At 52.7% G+C, this 25,332-nt stretch overlaps 1 protein-coding gene across 6 annotated transcripts in view; it reads right to left on the bottom strand.

The window, feature by feature from the left end:
* The window catches only part of PEBP4 (phosphatidylethanolamine binding protein 4), an 85,196-nt gene that overhangs the window by 30,772 nt on the left and 29,092 nt on the right, over nt 1-25,332 (bottom strand). For all 6 annotated transcript variants that reach the window (XM_039698391.1, XM_039698393.1, XM_039698397.1 and 3 more), the window contains one exon: nt 8,067-8,165. In XM_039698391.1, coding sequence (XP_039554325.1) covers nt 8,067-8,165 — 99 coding nt within the window. The remainder of the gene's footprint in view (nt 1-8,066; nt 8,166-25,332) is intronic.

Raw genomic sequence — 25,332 nt, 5'->3', positions numbered from 1 at the left:
GCAGCGGCAGGATGTGCTGTCCCTCCCCTGCACTTCCCAGCGAGCACTTTACATAACTTCTGCTGCTTAGTCACAGCTTCGCCTCTTTTTTTTTTTTTTTTCCCCTTCCCTTTCCCTTTTTTTTTTTTTTTTTTTTTTTTTTGGAGCGATTTTCTCAGCCGCATCAGAGCGCGAGTCATTTCGGCAAGGGAAGTCCCTTCCTTTCTTCCGTTCCCTTGGTAACTGCACAAATTTGCTCTTCAAATGATTCATGACCGGGGTGCTGTAGGAGTTCCCTCCTCCAACACAAATCGCTCCCACACAACCACACATGCCCGATTAATCACTGATCAGTGTCTCTTCCGCAAGGTCCCCCCGGCTCCAGCGCTCTCCTCCGGCCACCAGGACGCTCCTGAGCTCCCTGGATGCTCACAAGTGTCCCCAGAGAGGGGACACAGGCAAGAGTTTGTGAGAAATCCCATCCCCGGGCAGGTTTTACAGGCTGTAAATGAAATATTCCCGTGGTGGTGGGACAGGCTGGCGACGGGAGCCAGAGATGGGGTCGGAGCTGATGGTGACGGATGAACCTTCCCTGAACTCCCAACTGCACCAGCTTCCCTCAGGATCCGAGTTTTGATTCCATCCCAAACTTCCTCAGATTCAACAGAGGGAAAACTGAAAAGGCAGAAGGTCACCCCCAGCTGTGACCATGTTGGAGGGATGGAACCCAACAGCAGAAAAAAGCCAAAAAAGAGCCAGAAAAGTCCTTTTTGTACCCCTGGCACGCGAGGCCAAGGATCGTCCCAGGGCCTCGATGCTCCTCACACACCTGCACCCGCACAGGGAAGCAGCCTGGGATGGAAGTGGGAGCTTGGCTGCCAGGAATACCTCAGCTGGAAAATAAAATTAATCTGTGAAATCTCTCCCTGACGTTTTTTTGGTAGGCTTTATCTGATTTATTCTCTCCTCGTTATGAGGAGCTAATTAACAAACCATCGTTTCAACAAACAGCAGCCAGAGTGTTTGTAACCTTGGCTTTATTGAATTGTGACAAATTAGTAGCCTCTGCATGTTAAATGAAACAGAAGCACAGAGGGAAAAAAAAACTCCGAATTCCCATGTGGATAACGATCCTTGCTGTGGACAAGGAGCAGAGGGAGCAACTCCAGTGTGGAAAAATCCCAAATAACCCCAAAACCTGGCAGGTCTCTGAACACTTCAGAGCTGTGGCTTCACCCTGAGCTCATCCCGAGGGAATGGCAGGGTCAGGACCAGGCTGGGCTGGGGATAAATCCGAGCAGCCCTGGGAGCCTCTGGAGCCATCGTTAATGCCCCGTTCACCAGGGATCCATGATAATAATCCTAAAAGGCACCTCCATGCCGAGCCTGGCACCCCGCGGCTCCCGGGAGGAGGGAGCAGCATTCCCAAGGGATGAGCCATGGCTTCGTGTCCCAGGCCAGCCCTACCCTCCCTCCCAGAAGGAAGAGAGAGATTTTGGGATGTTTTCCCCCTTTTTCTGCTCCCCAAAGGGTTCAAGCAATGCTCTCTATCCTCCCTGGCCCTGCATGGCCATTCCCAAAATTCACGGAGCCATTGCTGATCCCACGGGTGCTTCCAGCTCCTGCTGTCCAGTGGGAATTGCTCAGTGACAGCTCTCTCGGGGCTTTGGGAGTGCAATTACCCTGCAGTGTTAATTACACTCCAGGTGAGCACAAAGCTGGGCAGGGAGCACGCCAGCAGCTCCTGCGGGGTGGGAATGTTGGGATTTGTGGGGATCAACAGTGGGATCAACCCTCAGCACCCCAGGACACAGCTTCCCTCCGGACAGAGCACCCCAGCACTGATGGAATCATGGAATTGTTTGGGTTGGAAAAGCTCTCTAAGAGCATCGAGTCCAACCAATCCCCCCAGCACCAAACCATGTCCCCAAGTGCCACATCCACATGGCTTCAAAATCCCTGCTGGAACAGTGACCCCACCACTGCCCGGGGCTGGACGACCTTCCCAGGGAAAAAATCTTCCCAATATCCAACCTGAGCCTCTCTTGGCACGACTTCTGTCCTGTCATTTGACACCTGGGAGAAGAAACTGGTCCCTGCCAGTCCTCAACCTCCCTGCAGGCACAGCATCTCCTTTCAAACATCTCTCAGGATGAGAAAATCATGGAATCAAGAGTGGTTTGGGTGGGCAGGGACCTGAAATCTCATCCAGTTCCATGGGCAGGAACATCTTCCACTGTCCCAGGTTGCTCCAAATCCTGTCCAACCTGGCCTTGGGCACTTCCAGGGATCCAGGGGCAGCCACAGCTTCTCTAGGAAATCCATCCCAGGGCCTCACAGGGAAGAATTCCTTCCACAGGAGCTTGGAGAGCAAAGAAAACTTCCCCCGAGCTACAGTCTCTTTACTTATTTTGTGGTTTTGGTTTTTTTTTCTAATTTCTTTTATTAATAAAGGCTTCATTAACGAGCAGCGACAGAAACTCACACCAGGGAACTGAGTATTCCGAGGAGCCAAGTCATCAATTAAACCAACATTTCCCTCTGTTCTTTCCCTTTCAAACCCTCGGTTTCATCACCAAAAAGCAGAGTCGAGAGGGCTCCAGCGAGGAGGAACAATAGCAGGGCACCAACTCCTACATCTGCCCCTTCTCCCCCCCAGCGAGGCGGGGAGCAGCGATCCCACAATTCCACGGATCCGTGGGAACCATGGATGCTGCGTGGCGCAGGCAAGAACGCTGCCCCAGCACCTCCAGCAGCTCCCAAAATGTGGAACCCCCCGTCTGCAGGGTACCCAAAACCTGATTTTCCTCCGCCCAGCATCAATTAATGATTAAAATAATTCCTTGCCCTGACTTTTTTCTCCTGCTGGGACGGTGAAAGCACCTGGATCACGAGTGCTCAGCAAAAATGTCCCCAAGGTGTCCCTACAACTCTTCACCCAGCAGCCGAGGAGCTGGAACGACAGCAGCCGGCAATTAACAGCCGATCTCTCTGATTTTTGATAAATCCAGCATTCTGGAGAAGCTGGAGCTGAGCTCCACGTGCCACAGAGGAAAAGTGTCCTGCAGAACCACATCCCTTTGGGATGGGGACAGAGCCAGGGGCCAGGGCCATGGGCAAGGCGAGCAGCCTGCGCCCTGCAGCTCCATTTCCATGCTCCCCTGGTGCAAAAACCCCATAATTTTTAAGGTTAATAAAGCCCTTGTTTGCTTAAGACAGCACCTGTTTCTATGGTGACACTTGCAACCCGGAGCCTGTTTACCGGCGGCGCCGCCGCGCGCGGTGACAAGCGCGGCCACCGCCGGGGAAGGCACCGCGGGGAAGGCCAGCCGCGCTGCCAGCGCCTCTGGGGACAGCGGTGCCACCATCCCCCGGCACCCCAATCCCATCCCTGGCATCCCCACTCTGCCCCACAAAGCCACGGGAGGGGCTGGAGCTGCACCCTCAGTGTGGGGAAGGCCGGGGTGAGCGATGGGTGGGAATGGCTCTCATCAAAAACCTTGGATCCACTTCCCCCGTCCTACCCCAGAGTTGCCTGTGGCAGCTCCGTGCCTCAGTTTCCCCAGCGGCCTGCCCTGGGAAGGGGTTTGGGGCTGAGGCAGGCGGTGCTGGTGGCAGCAGAGCCCGGCGGGTCCCGCTCGGTTCCATCCTGGCGCAGGATTTCTCCCGGCTGGCAGAACCCGTTTCCATAACGACTTTCTGTTACAAACATATTTTGATAAAAATAAAGTTAAAGCGGCGAGGCTTTAGTGGAGTACAAATTCGCTGCTCTCGCCCTCCCCCTTCCTCCTCCCCGAGGAGGGGGAATAAAGACGGAAAGCTTTCCATTTGAAGGGCAGTATTTTCTCCCTTCTTTTTCTTTCCCCACTGAATACAAAATGGAAAACCTTGTTTACCGGGGATTCGCTGTAAACCGGGTTCCGAGTCTGCCTGGTTACCTGATGCTCTACAGTATGTACAGGATAATGTGATAAATTCATTTCCAATTCACTGCATTATCCTTTGAATATTTTAATGACTCATTGAATGGAGTAAAAAAAAAAAAAAAGAGAAAAAAAAGAGGAAAAAAAAGCTATTTCAAATGAACAATTATGCTGCATTAGAGTAAAGGCTGATTATATTTAAACACTGCTTCCATGGATAACGGGACATATCGACCTCCGCCTATAAGAGCTAATTTGGCTCTTATCTCTAAATAATTTTACACTGCAAATTACCATGAAAACCTAAAGGGCTTTAAAAACATTCATCAAAAGATATTATTCCACTTTGTAGCAACATTTTTATTTAAATTATTTTGAATAGGAGTGAAAGCATCTCTCGTGTGTGACAATCGGAGCGGCGACGGAGCAGCGGCTGACGAGGAACGGCGAGCGGCGCCGCGGGGACGGGACCGCTCCATCCCAAAACCCACCTGGGAGAGCAAACCCCCCGCCAAACCCCAAAGCGGGTGGCGTGCCAAAGTGCTGCAGCACCCGGCAGTGGCACTGGAGCTGCTGGAGCTGCTTGCCTCCAAACTGGGGGATGGCGAAGCCTGGGGGATGCCAGGGTGGTACACAAGGGATGCTGGGGGGGCCGGGGTGGTGCCCAAGGGATGCTGGGCTGACACCCAAGGGATGCTGGGGTGGTACCCAAGGGATGTCAGGGTGATACCCAAGGGATGCTGGGCTGATGCCCAAGGGATGCTGGACTGACACCCAAGGGATGTCAGGGTGGTACCCAAGAGATGCTGGGCTGATCCCAAGGGATGTCAGGGTGGTACCCAAGGGATGCTGGGCTGATACCCAAGGGATGCTGGGCTGACACCCAAGGGATGCTGGGGTGGTACCCAAGGAATGCCACTGGGGTGGTACCCAAGGGTCAGGGTGATACCCAAGGGATGCTGGACTGACACCCAAGGGATGCTGGGCTGACACCCAAGGGATGTCAGGGTGGTACCCAAGGGATGCTGGAGTGGTACCCAAGGGATGCTGGGGGGATGCCAGAGTGACACCCAAGTGATTCCTGGGGGATGCTGGGGCAAAGTCAGGGCAATAGCCCGGTGATACTGGGTGATACTGGGCTGGTGTTGGGGGGATGCCCAAGTGATGCTGGGTGATACTGGGGTGACACTGGGGTGGTATCCAAGCACTTCTGAGCAATGCTGAGAGATACTGGGGTGGTACCAAGCACTGCTGGGCAATGCTGGGCAATACTGGGGTGACACTGGGTGCTACTGGAGCGGTACCCAAGCACTGCTGGGCATACTGGGCTGACACTGGGTGATACTGGGGTGATGCTGGGTGCTACTGGAGCGGTATCCAAGCACTGCTGGGCATACTGGGCTGACACTGGGAGATACTGGAGTGGTACCAAACACTACTGGGCAATGCTGGGATGATGCTGGGTGATACTGGGGTGACACTGGGAGATACTGGGGTGGTACCAAACACTACTGGGCATACTGGGGTGACACTGGGTGATACTGGGGTGGTCCCCAAGAACTGCTGGGCAGTACAGGAGTGACTCTGGGTGATACTGGGGTCATACCAAGCAGTGCTGGGTGATACTGGGGTGGCACTGGGTGATACTGGGGTGGTACCAAGCAGTGCTGGGCAATGCTGGGCATACTGGAGTGACACTGGGTGATACTGGGGTGACACTGGGTGACACTGGGCAATACTGGAGTGACTCTGGGTGACACTGGGTGATACCAAGCAGTGCTGGGCATACTGGGGTGACACTGGGTGATACTGGGGTGATGCTGGGTGCTACTGGGGAGGTACCCAAGCACTGCTGGGCAATGCTGAGATGACACTGGGTGACACTGGGTGATACCAAGCAGTGCTGGGCATACTGGGGTGACACTGGGTGATACTGGGGTGATGCTGGGTGCTACTGGGGAGGTACCCAAGCACTGCTGGGCAATGCTGAGATGACACTGGGTGACACTGGGTGACACCAAGCAGTGCTGGGCATACTGGGGTGACACTGGGTGATACTGGGTGATACTGGGGTGACGCTGGGCGACGCTGGGGTGACACCGGGGCGCCGGCGGGCGCGGGGGCTCCGGCAGCCCCCCGGCACGGCACCGGCCGCCCCATCCCTCCCGGAGAGAGGCACTTGCAAGCCCCTCTCTGCACCAAAGCAACAGAAGGTGTCATGTAAAGCCTACACGGTTATTTTAGAGCCAGTGTGCAAATAAGGCTGTCAGCTGAAGCTCCTCGGAGCCAAGACTCCCATATCCCCCCGAGGATCTGCATCTCAACGAGACACCATGTGGCTGAGCCCGCCGGCTCCGCACCCGGATCTGGGGCTGGGGGATCGGGAAAACTCCTCCCAGACACGCCAGGACCCCCCCACGGCACCCCCAGCCCAGGGGTTTGGTGCCGGTGTCCTCACGGGATGGGGATGATTTTTTGTGGTTTTTTTGGGCATTTGTGGGATTTGGGGGATTTAGACGCGTTTCTGTGTGTGTAGAGGAGAGATACATACACACACACACACCCACGGGAGATAGAGGGGATATATTTATCCCATCATTATAGGGATCATATCAATATATAGGTTTTATATAGAAGATTGCATGGAATCAGTGAATATCTCACATTGGAAGGGACCATCAAGAGCACCGAGGCCAAATCCCTGCTCGGATATGTGTGTTTATATTTATAAATGTATTTATCTCGTGATAAGAAAGCTTAAGGAATTGAAGCTTAAGGGACAGGATCTGCCCCATCCCTGGCAGACGGGGAAAATCCTTTTCCCTCCCAAAAATCTCCCTTTTCCCTCCCAAAAATCTCCTTTTTCCCGCCCTCTTTCATGGCCTAACACAGAAATTTTGACCTTAGAGATCACGAATGGCATCACCCAAATGCCAGGGGAAAAAAATCCCACCTTCCATTTGTGCTGGGGGTTTGAATCCCACATTTCCCTTCTTTGCTTATAGGATTTTACCCCCCAAAAAAAAAAAAAAAAGGAAAACCACAATAATTAGCAAGAGGGAACGGCTCCGAAGGATCTGTGTACAGAAGGAAACACAGGAGCTTGGGCTCCTTTGCGTTTGGTAAATATTAAAATTAATGAGAGACTTTCAGGACCCTGTTGTTAGAAATGCAGAAGGGTTTCTGTGAAGGATAAAAACACAAAACAACACGAAAAAAAAGCCCCAAGCTCTGTACACAAATTCCTGCAATTATTCCCGATGCTTCCTATTTTTCAGCCAATTATGGAATTCAGGGAAAGTATTAATATCCTGTTTTAATTTGCTTAATATGCCCATTAACAATAAAAAGTCTAATTAAGGTATCTGTACAAAGAGCCCTCAGCAGTAATTTCAGAGAATAATAGAGGAGAACGACGCGATATTTCTTGTTAAATGCACGCTGCAAATTAATTGATATCTTAATTAGGCTTTAGTACCCAGATTATCAGTTAGATTGATTTAGGGCTGCAACATCTCATTTTTTGAAGACATAAAAACAAGCAGGAAGGGGAAAAAACACTTTTCCAAAATATTTCTGGGAGCAAAGCCGGGACAGGGGGAAGGACTCATCCCATGGACACAGTGCTGGGAATCGCCACAATTCAACCCAAACTCATTTCCCCCCTTGTTTTCTCACTGAATTCAAATCATTTAAAAGAAATAAAATTAAAAACCAGAAAGTTAATGGAGATTGTTTTCTCACTGAATTCAAATCATTAAAAAAAAAAAAAAATTAAAAACTAGAAAGTTAATGGAGGTTTTCACCAAACCCACTTTTTTAAGCCCAAAACCCAACCAGCAGCAGGAGCTGTTTGGAAGGACGCGTTGTCTCTGCAGGGAAAACCGGTGGTGGGGAGTTGCCAAAGTGGTTTTTGGGGTTTTTTTCCAGCATTTCCTTCGGAGAAGGAGAGGAAAAAAAAACCAACCCAAAACCCAAGCAGCAATATTTTTGGACCAGCCTGGCTCTTTATAGCCTGAGGAAGCACTTCCCTACCTACACGCCCAGCACCATTTACATTTCTCTGGCAAACACCCGTCCTCCCTGCGGGGTTTCTCCGGGAGGAGTTTGCATCCCGAGGGATCCCAGCCCTGGCTGGGTGCTGGGGAAGGGCCCCGGACTCACCAGGATGTCGGTGACCAGCCAGTGCCTCCAGAAGCGGTGCCGGGGGTTGGCTCTGTTGGGGCAGTCGGGGTCCACCATCACCAGGACGTATTTCTTGTTCTGCAAGAGAGCACAGGGGGACGCTGTGGCCACGGGGTGACAGTAAAAAAAACCCAAATCCACATTTTTCCACTCTTTCCCAGCAGGAGCACTCTGAGGTGAGCAAGGAATGGGCACCAGGGGAGGCCACAAACCCCAGGGATGATTTAATGCCAAATCTTTCCAGAGGACAAATGTGGGTTCTGCCTCCTCCCAAAGAAAAGGCACCAAGGAGAATTCCCTCTGCTCATCACCACATCCCACTGAGGCCCAGGATTGCAGCCACTCCGGTATTTTTGGGATCCAGACTTGGTTGGGGACAAGCTGGGTACCCCATCCTCCATGGGGGTGGCTGTGGGGAGCCAAACTCCACCCCAAACATCCCAAAATAACCAAAAGGTGTTCCCGGGATGCTGCAACAAGCAGCACCCGGGGGTCAGGTACCACTCCTGGGTGATGGAATTGGGCAAAGAGAGCTGGGATTTATGGATAACACTGGTTTAGCCCCCAGGAAACCCTCACAGCCCCCCCAGGCCCCCACGGAGGGTAGCCAGCACCCAAAGGTGCCACCAGCACGGAGCCCACGTGGATATTTTGGTCCGCTGAGGATGGAGCTGGGTTGGAAGTGACCTCTGGAGGGAAAACCTGCTGATCTCCGGGATTTGGCAGGACCTCAGGCAGCAGATTATCCCTCAAGCACGCAGATTAAGGGATCTATATCCGAATGAAAGCTCCAGGTGCGGCTGTCAGGGCGCCAGCGGTGCCCCGGGGGCTGGGCTGGCACAGCCAGCCCTGGGATTCAGCCCTGCAATTCCCACTGGAATTAGCTGCGGCTCTGTGGCTGCATCCCCTGCCCTGTGAAACCAGGCAGGATTTGCACAGCGAGGTTCCTGGGGCTGACTCAATATTTTTGCTCCGTTTCCCAACTTCCGCTTGGGGTAAAGAGGCAAAACCCCCCTGGGGTGTTGCCACAACCTGTGCCCCCCTCCCTTGGCGTCCCACACATTTTATAAACGTCTTGAAGGCCCCACCTCCACAGGGAGCACCACTTTTAACCAGAAAATGCGGATTTCAACCCAATTAGTCGCAGAGAAAATCCCAAACTCCCTCCAACCGCCCCGCCCGGGCGCGCCGCTGCCCCGCTCCACAAATCCCAGCCTGGCATCACCCAGGGTGGGGGAATTTCAGCGGGGCTGCAGATGTGAGCGTGGGAAAGGGGCCGTGCTGAGGCTGAAGGTCAGGACCTCGAGGCTGAGCCGCCACCACCATCCCCACCACGCTCCCAGCTGCAGCCGGCTGAGGAGAAAAAAAAAAAAATAAAAAAAAAAAAAAGGGAAGAAGCAGCAAAATTCCTTAACAGAGCCGAAATCAGCGTTTAATAGGAAGGAGGAGGAGGGGAGGGGGAGAAGAAGCCCGACAACCCAAAAACCCCGCGCTGGAAGTGTGAAGGAATTTGAGCTCTAACTTTGGGGAGGGTGCGGAGCCGAGCTCGGCGTTTCTGAATCTCTCGGCTCCGCTCGGAGCCCAGCTGGTGGGAACAGAACGTGTAGTCATGGGACTGTCATCGTGTGCTGTCCAGGTTAACATGTAGCATTTCTATTACTATTAACAGACTTTCTGCTCCTCACTCCATCTGTTCTTCGAAATAATTGCAGTTGTACAGACCATGCCTTCGCTCCAGGCAGGCTCTGGGGAGAGGATAGTGTTTTTATGCAAAAAAAAAAAAATTATTAAAAAAATAAAAATAAAAAAAAAAGAAAAAATAGGGAGGAAAAAAAAAGTGTTAAAAAATAACAGCAAACACGAGAATAGAGTGCAAGTGAAGCTAACAGCAGGCTTGGAATTGGGGACAGATTGTGGCCTAGAAAGGTGACAGCGCACGCGGCCGGGGGCCGGGGGCCAGACCCCGGTGGGGACAGGAGCTGGGGTCAGCGCCCTGAGCCGCAATGCCCCCGGGGGATTTTTCTCTCTCCTCACCTGCCGGCCACCCTGAGAGCCACAATCCCTCCTCACCTTCCACCTAAAGATAGCAAAGCCCTCCCCGAGCCGAGTTAATCCCGGCTGCTCATCCTCCCGAGGCTGCAGCAGCCCCCAAGGCCACCCCAAAACCCCAGTGCCACGTCCCCGGGCCATGCCGGGCACCCCAAACACGGGGGGATGTTTTTGAACTGCTTGCAAGCAGCAGAGCAGCCCGAGTGTGGCGATTTTGGGGGTTTTTGATGCTGAAATCTCTCCTCGACACAGGCTAACAGCATTAGCTGCTGTCAGGGCTGCAGACGGGAGCCAGCCCCGAGTGACACGGGAGCTGCTCGGCTTTACAAGCATGAGCCAGCCCCAGGGATTTTGGGAGAGGAGGAAAGTGGCTTTAGATCAGAAAATTCCCCCAGTGCACAAGAACAGGAGGCATCTCGCTGTGCAAAGGGAAGGGAGGAAGGCGGAGAGGGAAGAAAAAGCCACTTTGGGATGCTGCGGATGAAAATTTGGGGGAGAAAAACACCCCTGAATCTTTGCTGGTCACTCCTGCTTGGCCCAAGCCATGGAGGAGCTGCTGGAGTGCAGCACCCAGTGCGTCCTATTGCTGTCAGGGGATCACGGAATGCTTCGGCTGGGAAGAGACCTTAAACTCCATCCAGTTCCATCCCCTGGGCAGGGACACCTTCCACTGTCCCAGGCTGCTCCAAGCTGGCCTTGGACACTGCCAGGGATCCAGGGGCAGCCACAGCTCCTCTGGGAATTCCATCCCAGCCCCTCCCCACCTCCTAGCCAGGAATTCCTTCCCAATATCCCATCTCTCAGGCAGTGGGAGCCATTCTCTGGGTCCTGTCCCTCCAGGCCTTGTCCCCAGTCCCTCTCCTGGAGCCCCTTCAGGCCCTGCCAGGGGCTCTGAGCTCTCCCTGGTGCCTTCCCTTCTCCAGGCTGATGTGTGACACCAACTGGGTCACTGTTCACGGCCACCCTTCCCTGCTTCCCCACTCCAGGTCACTTTAAAACCTACATTTACCCATTGCCAGAGCTGCTGCCTTCCCAAGGACTCAAACCCACACCTGCAGCGCCCAGCTTTGCCCCCACAGCCCTGGGAAGGGGCGTCCTTGCCCTGCTCCTCCACCCGACACGGAGCCGGAGCAGCAGAGCTGGTGGCAGGTGACAAGAGCCCTGCATTCCGTGTTTTCCCTGCTAATTGTTTCTAGAGGGGAGGCAGCAGCGGAATATCCACTTATTCCTGCAGAAAGCATTAGCTGCTCCAATTAGGCACAGGTTTAGGAAACTCGCTCCGAGCAGGCAGCGACTTTTCCAAGAGGCAGGCAGGCAGGAGAGGGATTTTGTGCGCTGAGGATACACATGGAGCTCAGCAGATCCCGCCGAGCCGGGGCTGCACAGGAATTAAAGACTTATCCAAATGAAAGCAAATAGGGTGTTAAGCGACACACATGTAGAGCGAGCGGTTTCCTTGGAAACCAGCGCACATGGAAGCAGCACACATGCAGTGCTCCGGCATTTTCGGCAGCGCCGGGGCGGCCCGGAGCTCTGCCCTGCCAGGGATCCCCGGCTCGGGCTGGGCACGGAGCTGGATGAGCCCAGGGGTGGCCGTGTTGGCGTGTCCATCCCGTTGGCATCCGTTTATCCGGGGCACGGAGGAGAAATGGATTAAAATGTGCTTTATTCTGTGACGGGGGGATGGACGGTGCCCAAGCTTTGCCGTAGGAATTCCATCCCAAAGCCAGGCCAAGCCCCAGCCAGGCCCAGCCCAGCGCCCGCTTCCCAACATGGGAATGAGCAGGTTTGGATGGATCCAGGCTGGATCCCCCCAGCTCACCCAGCACACCCCGAGCACAGGGTGTTCCCTGCACCAGCCCCTTGCCACTCGAGGGAATGAGGTGAAATTTCCAGCTGCCCCATTGCCACCACGTCCTTGACAGCTCCTAAGGAATTTCCCCGGTGCTGAAGGAAATCATGGAAATCACAGACAGGTTGTGATGGTGTCTGAGCCAAAAAACCTTTCACCTCCCTGGGAGCTGCAGCCTGGCTTTGCCCCAGCCTGGATTATCCTGCTGGGAAGGATTTTGATGGCATGAGATGATCCAGGCTGGTCCCACTGCTGTGGAGATGGGACGGGAAATGGAGCCAGGGAAGAGCTGGGTTTATGCAATTACAAACCAAAAAACCTCCATCTACCCCAAAACCACCTTCCAGAGCAGGGCAGGAGCTCCTGGCTGGGCAGGGAGCTGGGAAGAGTACCCAGAACACTGGGAAACATCCCAGCTCTCCTCAGGGATGCTTGGAGGGTCCAGCTCACGTCCCACCAGAGCAGGAGTCGGAGGTGGAAGCGCCGCCAGCACCAGCTGAGATTTGAGATCAATCTGGGTTTTTTTCTTGGCTTGTCCCCAGTACTAAAAAGTTTCTATAACAGGCACCGGCTTCGCAATTCTGCTGCTGCTGCCTCGCCAGAGAGAAATTCCAGCTCCTTCCTCGGCGGCAAAGAAATTGTTTGGGGCCGAGTTGTGTTGTGGCTTGGGGAGGGAGCTGCCGAGCGCCGCAGGATTCCACCTCCTCCTTCTCCACCTGCACCTCGCCACTTCCACGGGCAAAAAAATAGGTCAGCAAAATTAACCCTGCTCCGCAGGACTTGCCCAAGGGGACAAGTGGCACCGGCTGAAGGCTTGACCCAACTCTTCCAGGCCTGGCTCCTGCTGCCGAAGGGAACTTCATTGAATTTCCAAGTGCAGCTCTCCCCATCCCTCTGCTCTCCCTTGGGGCTCCCTCACCCGCCAAATATTTATGCAGCCTGATGTCCTAATGAGGATTGATTCATCCAGGGTGGTTAAGGAGTGTGTGTGAAAGGTCTGTTCCCAGATTAAGGCCTTGGGATGCTTTAAGGAATGGATTATTTGCTCTGAAAGAACAGTTTGTTTTCCCTCGTGGCAGCAATAAAACAGCAATGGGGGTGTTACACACCCAACACAACCAGGCAGAAAGTGGGATAAATATTCCAAAGGGTCCACGGTGCTGCAAATGCAGGTGTCAGTGCCTCTGGAGCACTTTTAGGGAGGGAGGGGAACGACAGCTGTGATTCCTCAGTCAGAAACCCCACCGTGGTTCTGCTTTGGGTTCCCCAAATCGAGCGGATTCCACCAAAATCCTCAAGGGGAAAACAGCGGGGAACGGGGCCACAGCTCCCAAATCCAGGAGGGAACCAAGACCCCGAGAAGCGCCCGCTCCAGCTGCCAGCCGCCGCCCCGCGCCCCCCTTTTCCCCAGGAGCTGCTTGTCACCACTCCAGCCTAATGAGCACCGCGCACTCGTCCCCGGGCTGGGGACACCGCGGCCGGCCCCGCTCCGCGGGACGGACTCGGGAAGCGACACATCTCCCGAGCCGAGTGTGAGGAGGAGGAGGAGGAGGCGGCGGCCAGCGGCCGCGGTGGCAGAGCGCAGCCTTCCAGCCCAATTACTATCACGCGGGGGGACACATGGATTGGTGACATTTGACATTTTCTACACAATATTTTGATGCAGAATGGCACCTCCGTCACAAATTATTTTGCAAAATTTGGCTTGGGTTCTGATGGGTTTTTTAATTTTTTTATTTTTTTTTTTTCTGGAGGAAAAAAAATAAGAAAATAAAAGCGTTGCACAGGGGTGGCACTTGCAGGCGAGCAAGGGGAAGGGTCATGGTGTCCCCTCCGTGAGCAAAAGTGGCTCTGCCACCAAGTGGGAAAACAAAGGGGAAACTGCACCCAGAAATTCCAGGCTTTGCTCCCATGCACCCACAAGGCCCTTGGGGACCCTCAAAAGCTTTTTCCCTGCTCCCTCCCATGATTCCTGAGATGTCTCAGCTTGGGGGGGCCAGACCCCTCCTGGCAAGGCAGGGGTTCTTAGCGCTGGGAATTGCTGAACTCGGTGCTACCAGACACCTCGGCGAAGCTGAAATGACTTTAAATGCCTAAACATTTTAAAACAAACCCTGGAACAATTCAGCTCCGAACTCCTCGCCTGCTTTCTCTCCCTCCTCGCTCTCTCTCTCCCATTTTTACGGTTTCCAGAGCTGTTTTACGCCTCATTACCTGCACACTGTGAGTGATGTCTGTCGGTCCTAGAGCTGTAAATACCTTAAATCATGCTTCATTAAGAATATCTCTGGTGCTATTAAAGAGCTATAATAGACAACGAGTTAACAGATGATTAAATATGAACTCCATTTGTGTCACTCACCGCGGGCAGGAAGAGGCTTTAAGTTTTTTAAACTCGCTCTCATTATCTGGGGAAGTGGCGGGGATGGAGGGGGATGGAGGGAGGCTCGGTGGGATGGAGGGAGAATGGCTTGGAAAGGCGAGGCTGGGGTGGAGGGGGCTGGAATGGGGTGGAGGGGGGCTGGAATGGGATGGAGGGAGGATGGAATGGGATGGAGAGGGCTGGAATGGGTTGGAGGGGTCTGGAATGGGGTTGGAGGGGTCTGGAATGGGATGGAGGGAGGATGGAATGGGATGGAGAGGGCTGGAATGGGTTGGAGGGGTCTGGAATGGGATGGAGGGAGGATGGAGTGGGATGGAGGGAGGATGGAATGGGATGGAGAGAGGATGGAATAGAATGGTGAGAGGATGGAATGGGGTGGAGGGATGCACACACAGAAATGGAGAGATGGGGATGGAGAGGTTTTCGTATGGGATCAAAAGATGCTCACACAGAAATGGGGGGATTGGGGGTGGAGGGATGCTCCTGTGGAGCTGGAAGGATGGGAATGGAGGGGAATGGATGGAGCCTCAGCTGGGATGAATACATGTGCACACAGAGATGGAGAAGATGAAAGGATGCTCATATGGAAAAGGAGGGATCTCAAATGGAGACGAAGGGATGCTCCTGTGCAGCTGGAGGGATGGGAATGGAGGGATCTCACATGGAGATGGAGGGATGGGAATGGAGGAATCTCACATGGAGATGGAGGGATGGGAATGGAGGAATCTCACATGGAGATGGAGGGATGGGAATGGAGGAATCTCACATGGAGATGGAGCAATGGGAATGGAGGAATCTCACATGGAGATGGAGCAATGGGAATGGAGGAATCTCACATGGAAGGATGGAAATGGAGATGAAGGAATTCTTCTATGGACAAGGAGTGATGCTCGTGAAGAGCTGGAGGGGCAGGAATGGAGGATGCTTTGTGAGGAGACGGAGGGATTCTCTCATGGGGATGGAAGGATGCTGTGAATGGAAGAATGGAGCGGAACAACCTTGTGGAATGTGAGTGGAAGAATGGTTTGGAATGTGTGGAGATGGAGAAAGGGGAATTGAGGGTTGGATGATCATAGAGATGGAGGGATGGGGATTTAGGGAGGCTTGAGAGGGGATAGAGGGATGTTTCCATGGAGACAGCAGGATGTTGCCCCCATGGATGGGGGTTCTGCCCCACGAACACCCAGGAGACACCAGCTCCTCCATGCTCTGACTCCAAGCTGATGATTCCTGCTTGGATTTTCCCAGCTGGCAGCTGGTAGCTGGAGATTATAAAGAAAATCAAATAAAGGGGGATGTGGACAATGAGGAGATGCTTTGGACAGGATGAGGACTTGGAAGAAAGGCGGATGGGACTGAGGGATGCATGGATACCTGGGAAGAAGGGCTGGAGAGCAGCAGCATTGATGGAGATACAAAAGGGATTGAGCATCACTGGCTCTCAAATACCAGAATAGCTCAGCACAAATGAATTGCCAAAGTGCAAATGAAATAATAATTAATACCATTAAAATCCCATGAGCACACAAAAATACTGGGGAAAATTAAATAATGAGTGTTTTCTTCTCTTCTGGATTAGATTCTGCTCTGTGAAAAGAAAGAGCATTTTCACAGGCTCCGGCACAAGCAGAATTATCCCAGTGACACAATTCCTGCTGGGATCGGGGCTGTGGATGGTGCCAAACACCCAGCACACATGGCCCAGACTGTCCCAAATGGAGAAACGGAGCTGGGGAGGGGCTGGAGCCCCAGGAGAGGCTGAGGGAGCTGGGAAGGGGCTCAGCCTGGAGAAAAGGAGCTCAGGGGGCCCTTGTGGCTCTGCACAGCTCCTGCCAGGAGGGGACAGCCGGGGGGTCGGGCTGTGCTCAGGGAACAGGGACAGGAGCAGAGGGAACAGCTCAGGCTGGGCCAGGGCAGCTCAGGGTGGGCACAGCAGGACTTTCTGCATGGAAAGGGGCTCAGGAACTGCCCAGGGAGGGTTGGAGTGCCCATCCCTGGAGGGGTCCCAGGAAGGCCTGGATGTGACACGGGGGGATCAGGCACAGCCTGGACTCAGCGATCCCGAGGCCTTTCCCACCCCCAACCATTCTGTGACTCTGAGGGAGGAGGATCTGGGGATGAGGACAGACCTGGCTGTGGGAAATCCGGGTGACCTGAGCGTGGCCCACGTCAGGAACGGGGCCACTGTCCCAGCAGATGTCCCCGTGGGCTTTGTGAGGAATCTCACAGCAGCACACAGAGTTGAGAGGAGCCTCCCCGACTTCTCCCCAGCCTCTCTCCCATCCCCTGCTCCTCTGGGACCAGCCTCAAAATCACCCAGACATGGATAGGGCCCTTTGGGAGCTGTCTGGCTCTGCCCCAGAAGGGGACACGGGACCATCTCAGGCCACCACGGCCACCCCACCCCAGCTCTGCTCCAAGAGACAGCCCACGGCCTGACTCCTTACAGGGATAAATTCCCACTCCTACAATCCCCCTGCTCATTGACCATTCCCGAGCACACCCCGACCCCTCTGCAGGGACCCTTGGCCGCCCCCGAGGCCACCGGGGGGTCCCGGGGCTGGCGGGGGGACGGTGACACTGCTGTCCCCAGGGACGGCGCTGCCGGGGCCGGTAATTGAATCTCGGGGCCGCTCGGGGGTTGAGTTAAGTGGAAATGCCATTTCCAAACCGCGGAGCGCCCCGAGCTCCTCATCAGCGGCCGCGGGTCCCCTCCGCTCCCTCGCCGCGACCTCGCGGCCGCTCCGGCGCCGGGGTCGGGCGGCCGCGGCCCCCAGGGTCACCCGGGGAAATTAATCCCCGAGCCCCTCGGGAGCCTCCGCCGGAGCGATCGCACGGCCAGCGAGGGAAAAAACACATCTCGGTTCCATTTGGGGCGAAATTAAAGCGTTTCGGGAGCGGCGGGAGCTGCTCGGCGCGGCTCCGTCCCTGGGGATGCAGCGCTGACCCACCCACGGTGTCATTTACGGGCTGGAACCCCCTCCCAGCACGTGGAATTTGCTGCTGCTGAGTTGTGAGTATCCAAAAGGCCAGACAGGGCCTTTCTCCCACCCCTATGCACCAAATAAAATAACTTATAAAATACATATTAGATATATATTTGGAATAAATACTCTATATATTCTATATTTCCATATAGAATAGATATATTTGTATATTTTAATATATATTTCTAGATTTTTAAAATATATATTCTACATGGAAATATAGACTATATTCTCTATATATTCTCTGTATATTCTCTATGCATTATCTATGTATTATCTATATAATCTTTACATACTCTATATATTATGCGCTGTATGCAAATACAGACTATATTTTCTATATATTCTCTGTATATTCTCTATATATTCCCTGTATATTCTCTATATATTATCTATATAATCTTTACATACTCTATATATACACTGTATGGAAATATAGACTATATTTTCCATATATTCTCTATATATTCCCTGTACATTATCTATGTATTCTCTATATAATCTTGACATACTCCATATATGCGCTGTATGCAATACAGACTATATTCCAGATAGATAGAGATTTATTGGAAGATATATTCCTAATATTACTTAGGAATAAGACCCTGCCTTAGGATCTCATTAAAAAGCTGTTCAAATCCAGGAATAATGGGAGAAATCTACACCCAGCTACCCCCAGAAAGAGCTTCGGGAAAACAACCAAGAGCTCACCCTCCCTCCACACAAACTGCTCTTGCCAGGAACAGGAGGGAAAAGATGCTCAGCTCAGAACTTCCCTCCCTGGTAAAATATTTAATAATAAACTCAGAGGAGAAGCCAACTGTCTCCCTTGGATGTGGTTTTCATTTGGAAGTTAATGGGAGTTTTATTTCCAATCCAATTTTTTTTTTAATTTTTTTTTTTTTTTTAAATTCCTGATGTATGTTTTGTTCTGATAAATCCACCCTGTCACAGCGAATAAATCCCAGCTGGGATGGACAGAGGGATGACACCCGTGTCACACTCCATTCCCCTCCAGCCACCCTTTCCCGAGGCTCCTGATCCCCGGCACTTTGTCAATGGATCCCGGGAACAACATTTGGAAATACCCCGAGCCCCACAACGGCCGCGTTAATGCGTTAATTCCCACCGTGCCTCGGCGCTTTGAAATCCCGGGGAAAAAAAAAAAAAACCAACAAAAAACCAAAAACCAAAACAAAAAAAAACCGGGGGAAAGCTGAAATGAGTCCTGTGAAAAGGAGCAGGGCATCATTAACGCAGCCGGATCCGTATCACAGGCTGCAGCAATTATTCCCGGGTGGAACACGGCAAGCTGTGAAGAGCTTTCATTACCAGGGGTGTTACAGGTCCCTCACCTCTGGCCAATCTCCCGCTCAAACGGGCATTTTCTGTGCCACGGATTCCAGCTCCATTTAAATCCATAATTGCTCTGATTGGGGGGCATCTGGAGCACGGGGAATTCATGACTGAGAAATCTATTAGGCAATAAGTTGATTACTTTTTAGGCACCTTGAAGTCAGCTCGCCGTGCTTGCTGCCCGGCTCGGGGGGTGCCTGGAGGTGCTGATTCCCAGGGGGTGCCATCTGCCCCGGCTCCCCCGTGCCCCAATTACCTGCCCGGGTCACCAGGGGGGAATTCAATCAGGGAAGCAGCCCATGGGACGCTGCTCCTGCCTTGGAAATGCAATTCTGCTCTCCAACCCGCCCACGATGGATATCGGGTGGGGTTTCATCGCTGCCCAGGCCAAGAGGGAGCTGTTTGCTCCAGGGATGCTCAGGTGTGGATCAGGAACGAAACTTCCACAATAATTTTCCTTCTTGTATTCCTCGTTCTGTACAGGGATGCTCAGGTGTGGATCAGACATGATTCCTCCATCCCTATTTCCCCTCTCCTGTACCCATGTTTGGTCCAGAGATGCTCAGGTGTGGATCAGACGTGATCCCTTCATCCCTATTTCCCCCTTTCCTGTATCCAATTTTGCTCCAGGGATGCACAGGTTTGGATCAGATGTGATTCTTCTATCCCTATTTCCCTTCTCCTGTATCCATGTTTGCTCCAGGGATGCTCAGATGTGCATCAGACATGATCCCACCATCCCTCTTTCCTCCTCTCCTGTATCCATGTTTGCTCCAGGGATGCTCAGGTGTGGGTCAGGTAAAATCCCTCCATCCCTATTTCCCCCTTTCCTCTATCCATGCTTGCTCCAGGGATGCTCGGATATGGATCAGGTGTGATCCCTCCATCCCTATTTCCTCCTTTCCTGTACTCCCTGTTTACTCCAGGGATGTTCAGGTGTGGATCAGGTGTGATCCTACCATCCCTCTTTCCTCCTCTCCAGTATTCCCTGCTTGTGGGTCAGGTGAGACCCCTCCATCATTATTTTTCCCTCTCCTGTACCCCTGTTCGGCCCAGGCCGTGGATTAGAAGTGATCCCCCCATCCCTATTTCCTCCTTTCCTGTATTCTCTGTGTACTCCAGGGATATGCAGGTGTGGATCAGGTGCAATCCTTATTTTCCCTTCTCCTGTACTCTCTGTTTACTCCAGGGATGTGCAGGAGTGGATCAGGTGTGATCCCACCATCCCTATTTCCCCTATTTTCTCCAGGGATGAGCAGATGTGGGCCAGCCCCAATCCCTGAATCCCCATTTTTCCCTCTCCTGTACCCGTGTTTGGTCCAGGCTGTGGATCAGAAGTGATCCCACCATTCCTGTTTCACCCTCTCCACTTTCGGGCCAGCCCCAATCCCTGAATCCCCATTTTTCCCTCTCCTGTACCCCTGTTTGGTCCAGGCTGTGGATCAGAAGCGATCCCACCATTCCTATTTCACCCTCTGCACTTTTCCCCCACAAACAGCCCTTTGGAAACCAAACAAAACCCATTTCTCTGCCTTTTTTATCACTCTCTTGTACCAAAATGGGCACATTCACCAGAAAACTCCCCAATTTCCTCGCTGCCATCCCCGCCTCCCTCCCTCCCCTGGGTGAGCTGTGCATCCTGGGGTGATCCATTCCCGGGGGATGCTGCTGGAAACGGGAGACAATGCTCCATTCTCCTGCTCCTCCCCGTGCTGCATCCCAGCGCCTTCCAGGAGTGCATTAAATGATGCGATTAACATCTGTCACATGCGCTTCAGTCTCTCTTTCAGCCTCTCCCGGGGGAAGCAGCCACACGTGCAGGCAAAGGGTTTGTTTTGGTGCATTCAGCTCCTTTCTCCGAGCTCCTGGAGCACGGGGGGAGCTGAATCTCCCTGGGTGGAGTGGCCTGGGGCTGGAGCAGGATGGGGGGTGGCAGCTTCCAGCCAAACTCTGCTTTTTGGGGTGATGGGTTCAGCCAAAAGCTGCTCCTGGGGTGAGAGGGGCTTTGGGGGAGATGCTGAGGGGTTGGAGCAGAGGCAACAGCAGCATTCCAAGATTCCTGCAGTGGGATGGCCCTTCCCTTTTTATGCTAAACCCCAAAAAACCCCAAAGTCCTTTCTGGGGGTAGATGGGTGTAGATTTCTCCCATTATCCTTAAACATTTTTTAATAAGATGTCATGGCAGAGTCCTGTTCCTAAGGGCTGATCTCCCTTCTCATTTTATACCCAAACCCCAAAAAAACCCCAAAGTCCTTTTTGGGGGTAGATGGATGTAGATTTCTCCAATTATCCCTAAACAACTTTTTATGAGATCTCATGGCAGGGTCCCATTCCTAAGGACTGATCTCCCTTCCCTGTTTATACCCAAACCCCAAAAAAACTCAAAGTCCTTTCTGGGGATATATGGGTGTAGATTTCTCCCATTATCCCTAAATATTTTTTAATGAGATCTCACAGTAGGGTCCTGTTCCTAAGGGCTGATCTCCCTTCCCTGTTTATACTCAAACCCCAAAAACCCTAAAGCCCTTTCTGGGGACAGATGGGTGTAGATTTCTCCCATTATTCTTAAATATTTTTAATGAGATCTCCTGGAAGGATCCTCTGATCTCCCTTCCCTGTTTATACCCCAAAATTCAAACCCTTCTGGAAAATATGCCCACTTCCTGCACATTTCTCCTGGCAGGAGCTGAGCCCAGTGTCTTTAACCAACCACCCAACCTGTGGCTGCTCCCAAAAAAACCCCACATCCCATGTGGACATTGGGACACACCCAGGGCAACCCCTCCACACCCCAAATCCACCAAAATCAACACCAGCAGCGAGGCTGGGACACCACAGGGCAGGGCTGCTCCAGCATCCAGGAGATTGGGAGGAAAAAACCCCATTTAGGGCAATCAGCCCCTTCTGTGGGATTTTTTTTTTGGGGGGGGAGAGAAAGGATGAAGCAGCATCTCAGCAGGACAGGCAGGAGGGCTGGGATGCTGCTCCCACTGCCAGGATTCCTTTTAATTGATTTCTCATGGTTTGGTGGCTCCTGGCTTTAATTACAACACAAATGTTTGCTGGTGCAATTATGGTGCACACGCCATAAAGCTGTCAGAGGGTGTCACCAGGTCGTGGCTCTTCATTTATTTATGGCCTCGAGAGGGAAAAAGAGAGACCCAGCTTCCTGCCCAGATCCCCGGGGATCAATCCTAATCCCAAGGTGGGTTTCTTTGTGGCAGGGCGGATTGGTTTGGATTCTTTTTTTCTTTTGGTTTAATATATTAAAAGGGAAAAAAAAAAAAGTGCCTTGCAGCAGCTCGTCTGGGGGTGAAATAATCCACTCAACATTCCGATTATCAGCTAATGCACATTTGCATTAGAATGGGTTAGAAGAGCTCCCAGGATGGAGCAAGATCCCCACGGATCAGCCACTGGCCTTACACAGAAAAGCCACGGATCCTTGCCCTGAGCACAAAAACGCTCAGGGCCAGATACAGCATTAAATAGATGGAATATAAAATAAATGTATAGGAAAGCTGTGTTATATATAATATATTGGGAATGTAAATACTGTATATAATAAATTGGGAAATACACAATATATATAATATATTGGGAATATACATAATATAGATATATTATATATTTGGAATATTGGGGAAATACATAATATATATTAAATATTTGGAATATACATCATATGTATAAAAATAATTGGGAATATATGCCATTTATGTAAGATTATTTGGAATATATTCACAATATGCTTTGGAATTAAGACCATGCCATGAGATCTCACTACAAAACTTTCAAATTCAGGAATAAGGGGGGTAAAAACCCAGAACTGGCCAGAATTAGCCAGGGCTGCTGGCCATGGGAATTAGCCAGGGCAGCTGAGCATGGGCTTCTCCTGCAGGTTTGCAAGTGCCTCACGCCGGGATGGCAGCGCCAACCCCACGGAATTGTGGAAAAGCAGCAGCACCCCTGGGCCCTGGGCCCATGTCAGCTCTAATCCCCCAGGAAATTCGGGAGCAGCGGCCCCAGCCCGGTGGAGGGAAGGGAAAAAGCCGAGAGGGAACTCCGGGAGCGGAGCAGCCGCAAGCCCTGACGCTGCACCTTTCCCACCTCAGCTGTCAAAACGCAGCCCGCGCCCCCCCGGAGCCTCGTTAAAAATGTGATGCTTCCCTAAGGCGACCGAGGGAGACATGGCCAAATTAATGAGGACGTGACAGAGTTTACAGGGCGGATTAGACTCCTCTTCCCCCGGAATAAACCTGGGGATTGAGGCACAAGAAGGGAAGGCGAGGCTGAGGGATGGCCGGGGGTTTGGGGAGCATGTGCGCTCACCAAAAGAGCAATCCTGTCCTTGTCACTGTTAATCAGGCACAGGGACGGGCGGGAAGCTCGGCCCTGCTGGGGAAGGATGGGAATTAAAGCTCCCTGCCCCACGGATCCGGATCCGGCCTCCTCTGGATGCGCCGTGCCAGGAGCAGGTTTGCAAACACATCCTTGCAGCTCTCCCACTTCATTTTCCCATTGGAAAATAAATAAACATCATTATTTGGGGTTTTTTTCCTTTTCTTTTTCTTTCTTTTTTTTTTTTTTTAATCTCTGTTTTTCTGCTTTTCTTTGTCCAGTCTGGAAAGCAACAAATTTCCAGCAAGAAGCTGGGATAGGCTGGAGGCATCTCCACACACCTTGTCTGTGTGAGGAGGAAAGATTTGTGCCCCAAAACCCCACAGTGCCTAAAACATGGAGCATCCACGGTCCCAGCCCCATAAACTGGGATTTGGTACCTCTAGAAGAATCCAGCTGATCCCACTGGAAATGCCATTTCCGTAATAGATATAACCCCAAAGCCATGCCTGGAGGGGAGGGGACACCTGTGATCCCCTTTCCCGCCATCAACAGCATTTGAGGGGATCAAGGATTTTGGGAAAGCACTGAGAGGGTCCTGTTTGAGGGCACCTCTTTAATCCCAACTCCTTGAAACCGAAATAAAGCTCGAAACAATCCTGAACCAACCCCTCGAGCCCAAACAGCAGCGAGATTTGGGAGCCAGTCCAAGCTCTGCAGCTTAGGCCCATCTCCAAATATCTCCCAACAAGTTTATTTATGGAAAATAAAATCAGTCCAAGATGTTCACAGCTCAGGAATATTTAATGCTATTTGGTGAGAAAGTATTTCCAGCGAGGAGGGGAGCGCGCGGCTCGCCGAGCCCGGCTCGCGGCATCGCACCGGCACCGACCCACCCCGGCCAGCCAGAGCCCCAAACTGGTCTGAACGCCTCCCTCAATTAATTCCTGCTTCATTAATTGGCTCTGGAGGCCGGGACGAGGTGGGCTGTGGGAAGAGGGGGTGCTGAGGATGCTCCGAGGGGAGCGCTGCCCCTGGGTGCCACCGTGTCCGTGGGGGGGGGACACCTCATAGACCCGTCCCTTTCCCGTCACCCAGGAGCAGGAGGGAAATTTCCCGGTGTGGGAAGGGGAGGGAAGGGCGGCAGAGTGAACCCAGATGATGCTCAGACACAGACCCCCCCTCTGGCAGCCAAAATCCTGGGAGCCGTGGCCACCTCGGCGCTGAGGCCACCCACGGGGGGCAGGCGTGACACGGAGCTGTCTGCTGGGCCAGCCCCGGGTCAAGGGCAGGCCGGGGGCAGCGGTGATGGCAGTCGCTCTAATAGACACCTGCCACCTGATGGGGAGCGTTAATGCGTCCCCCTGATCCCACAGAATGTCCCCCCGATCCCGTGGGACACGGAGCAGCATCCTCAGCCACATCCCGGCTGCCACCACACGCTGGGCTGTCACCCTGGCCAAGGGGGGGACACCGAGCAGCCAGGGAGGGAGGGACAGCGCCAGGGCAAGGCCTGGACTGTACAAACTGCTCTAATATCCCTGGAAGACGTCTCCGAGTCATGCACAGGGTTGGAAATGTCTCCCATTATAATTCTGAGTCATCCGTGACTCAGTGACATTTCTGGAATGGAAAAGCAGTGGCTGGCCCAGCCCTGCACTGGGGCCACAGCACAACTCCAGGGCTTGTTTCTGATCCTATTTCCCAAACAAACAACCCCCCAGAGCCATCACTCCCCAGCCCGGATGTGCAGCCACTCGTGGATGGTCCTCTGGGATGGCAAGTTTTGGATTCCCAGCCCAAGAGGTTTTGTTTTGTGTGGGAAAAGCTGGGATCTGAGCCCAGCTTTGCCACTTGGGACAGAGCCAGGTGTGGTGGCAGGGGCTGGAGCTGCCCCAGGGATGTGATGAGCAGTGTGGGATTTCCTAAATCTTTATGTTTAAACATAAAATCCTTAAAAAGAAATAAAAACAACCATAAAATAAATAAAAGCGACTTCCAACAGCCCAGGACTGACACACACAAAGCCAGGGTCATGCTGCTGCTGCAAATTCCTGCAGGAAAAAGGGGTTCAGGAACACTCGGACACAACAGGGTTGGCATGGTCACACTGGTGTTTCCTAGGGACAGGCATTTTCATTAAGGCAGCCCTCATTGCTCAGTTTTATCCTGGGAATGGCCAAATCCAGGGCAGGAAACACTTGGTGAACTGATAACCCTGGATCACACAATTATTTCCCCCCTCTCTCCACGGTCCTTTCACTGCCTGTTATTAAA

This window comes from Passer montanus, unplaced genomic scaffold, assembly GCF_014805655.1.
Source record: "Passer montanus isolate IOZ18808 unplaced genomic scaffold, ASM1480565v1 scaffold123, whole genome shotgun sequence".
Classification (NCBI taxonomy): domain Eukaryota; kingdom Metazoa; phylum Chordata; class Aves; order Passeriformes; family Passeridae; genus Passer; species Passer montanus.
The sequence above is the reverse complement of the archived record's forward strand: the minus strand, read 5'-3'. Positions and strand labels throughout refer to the sequence as shown.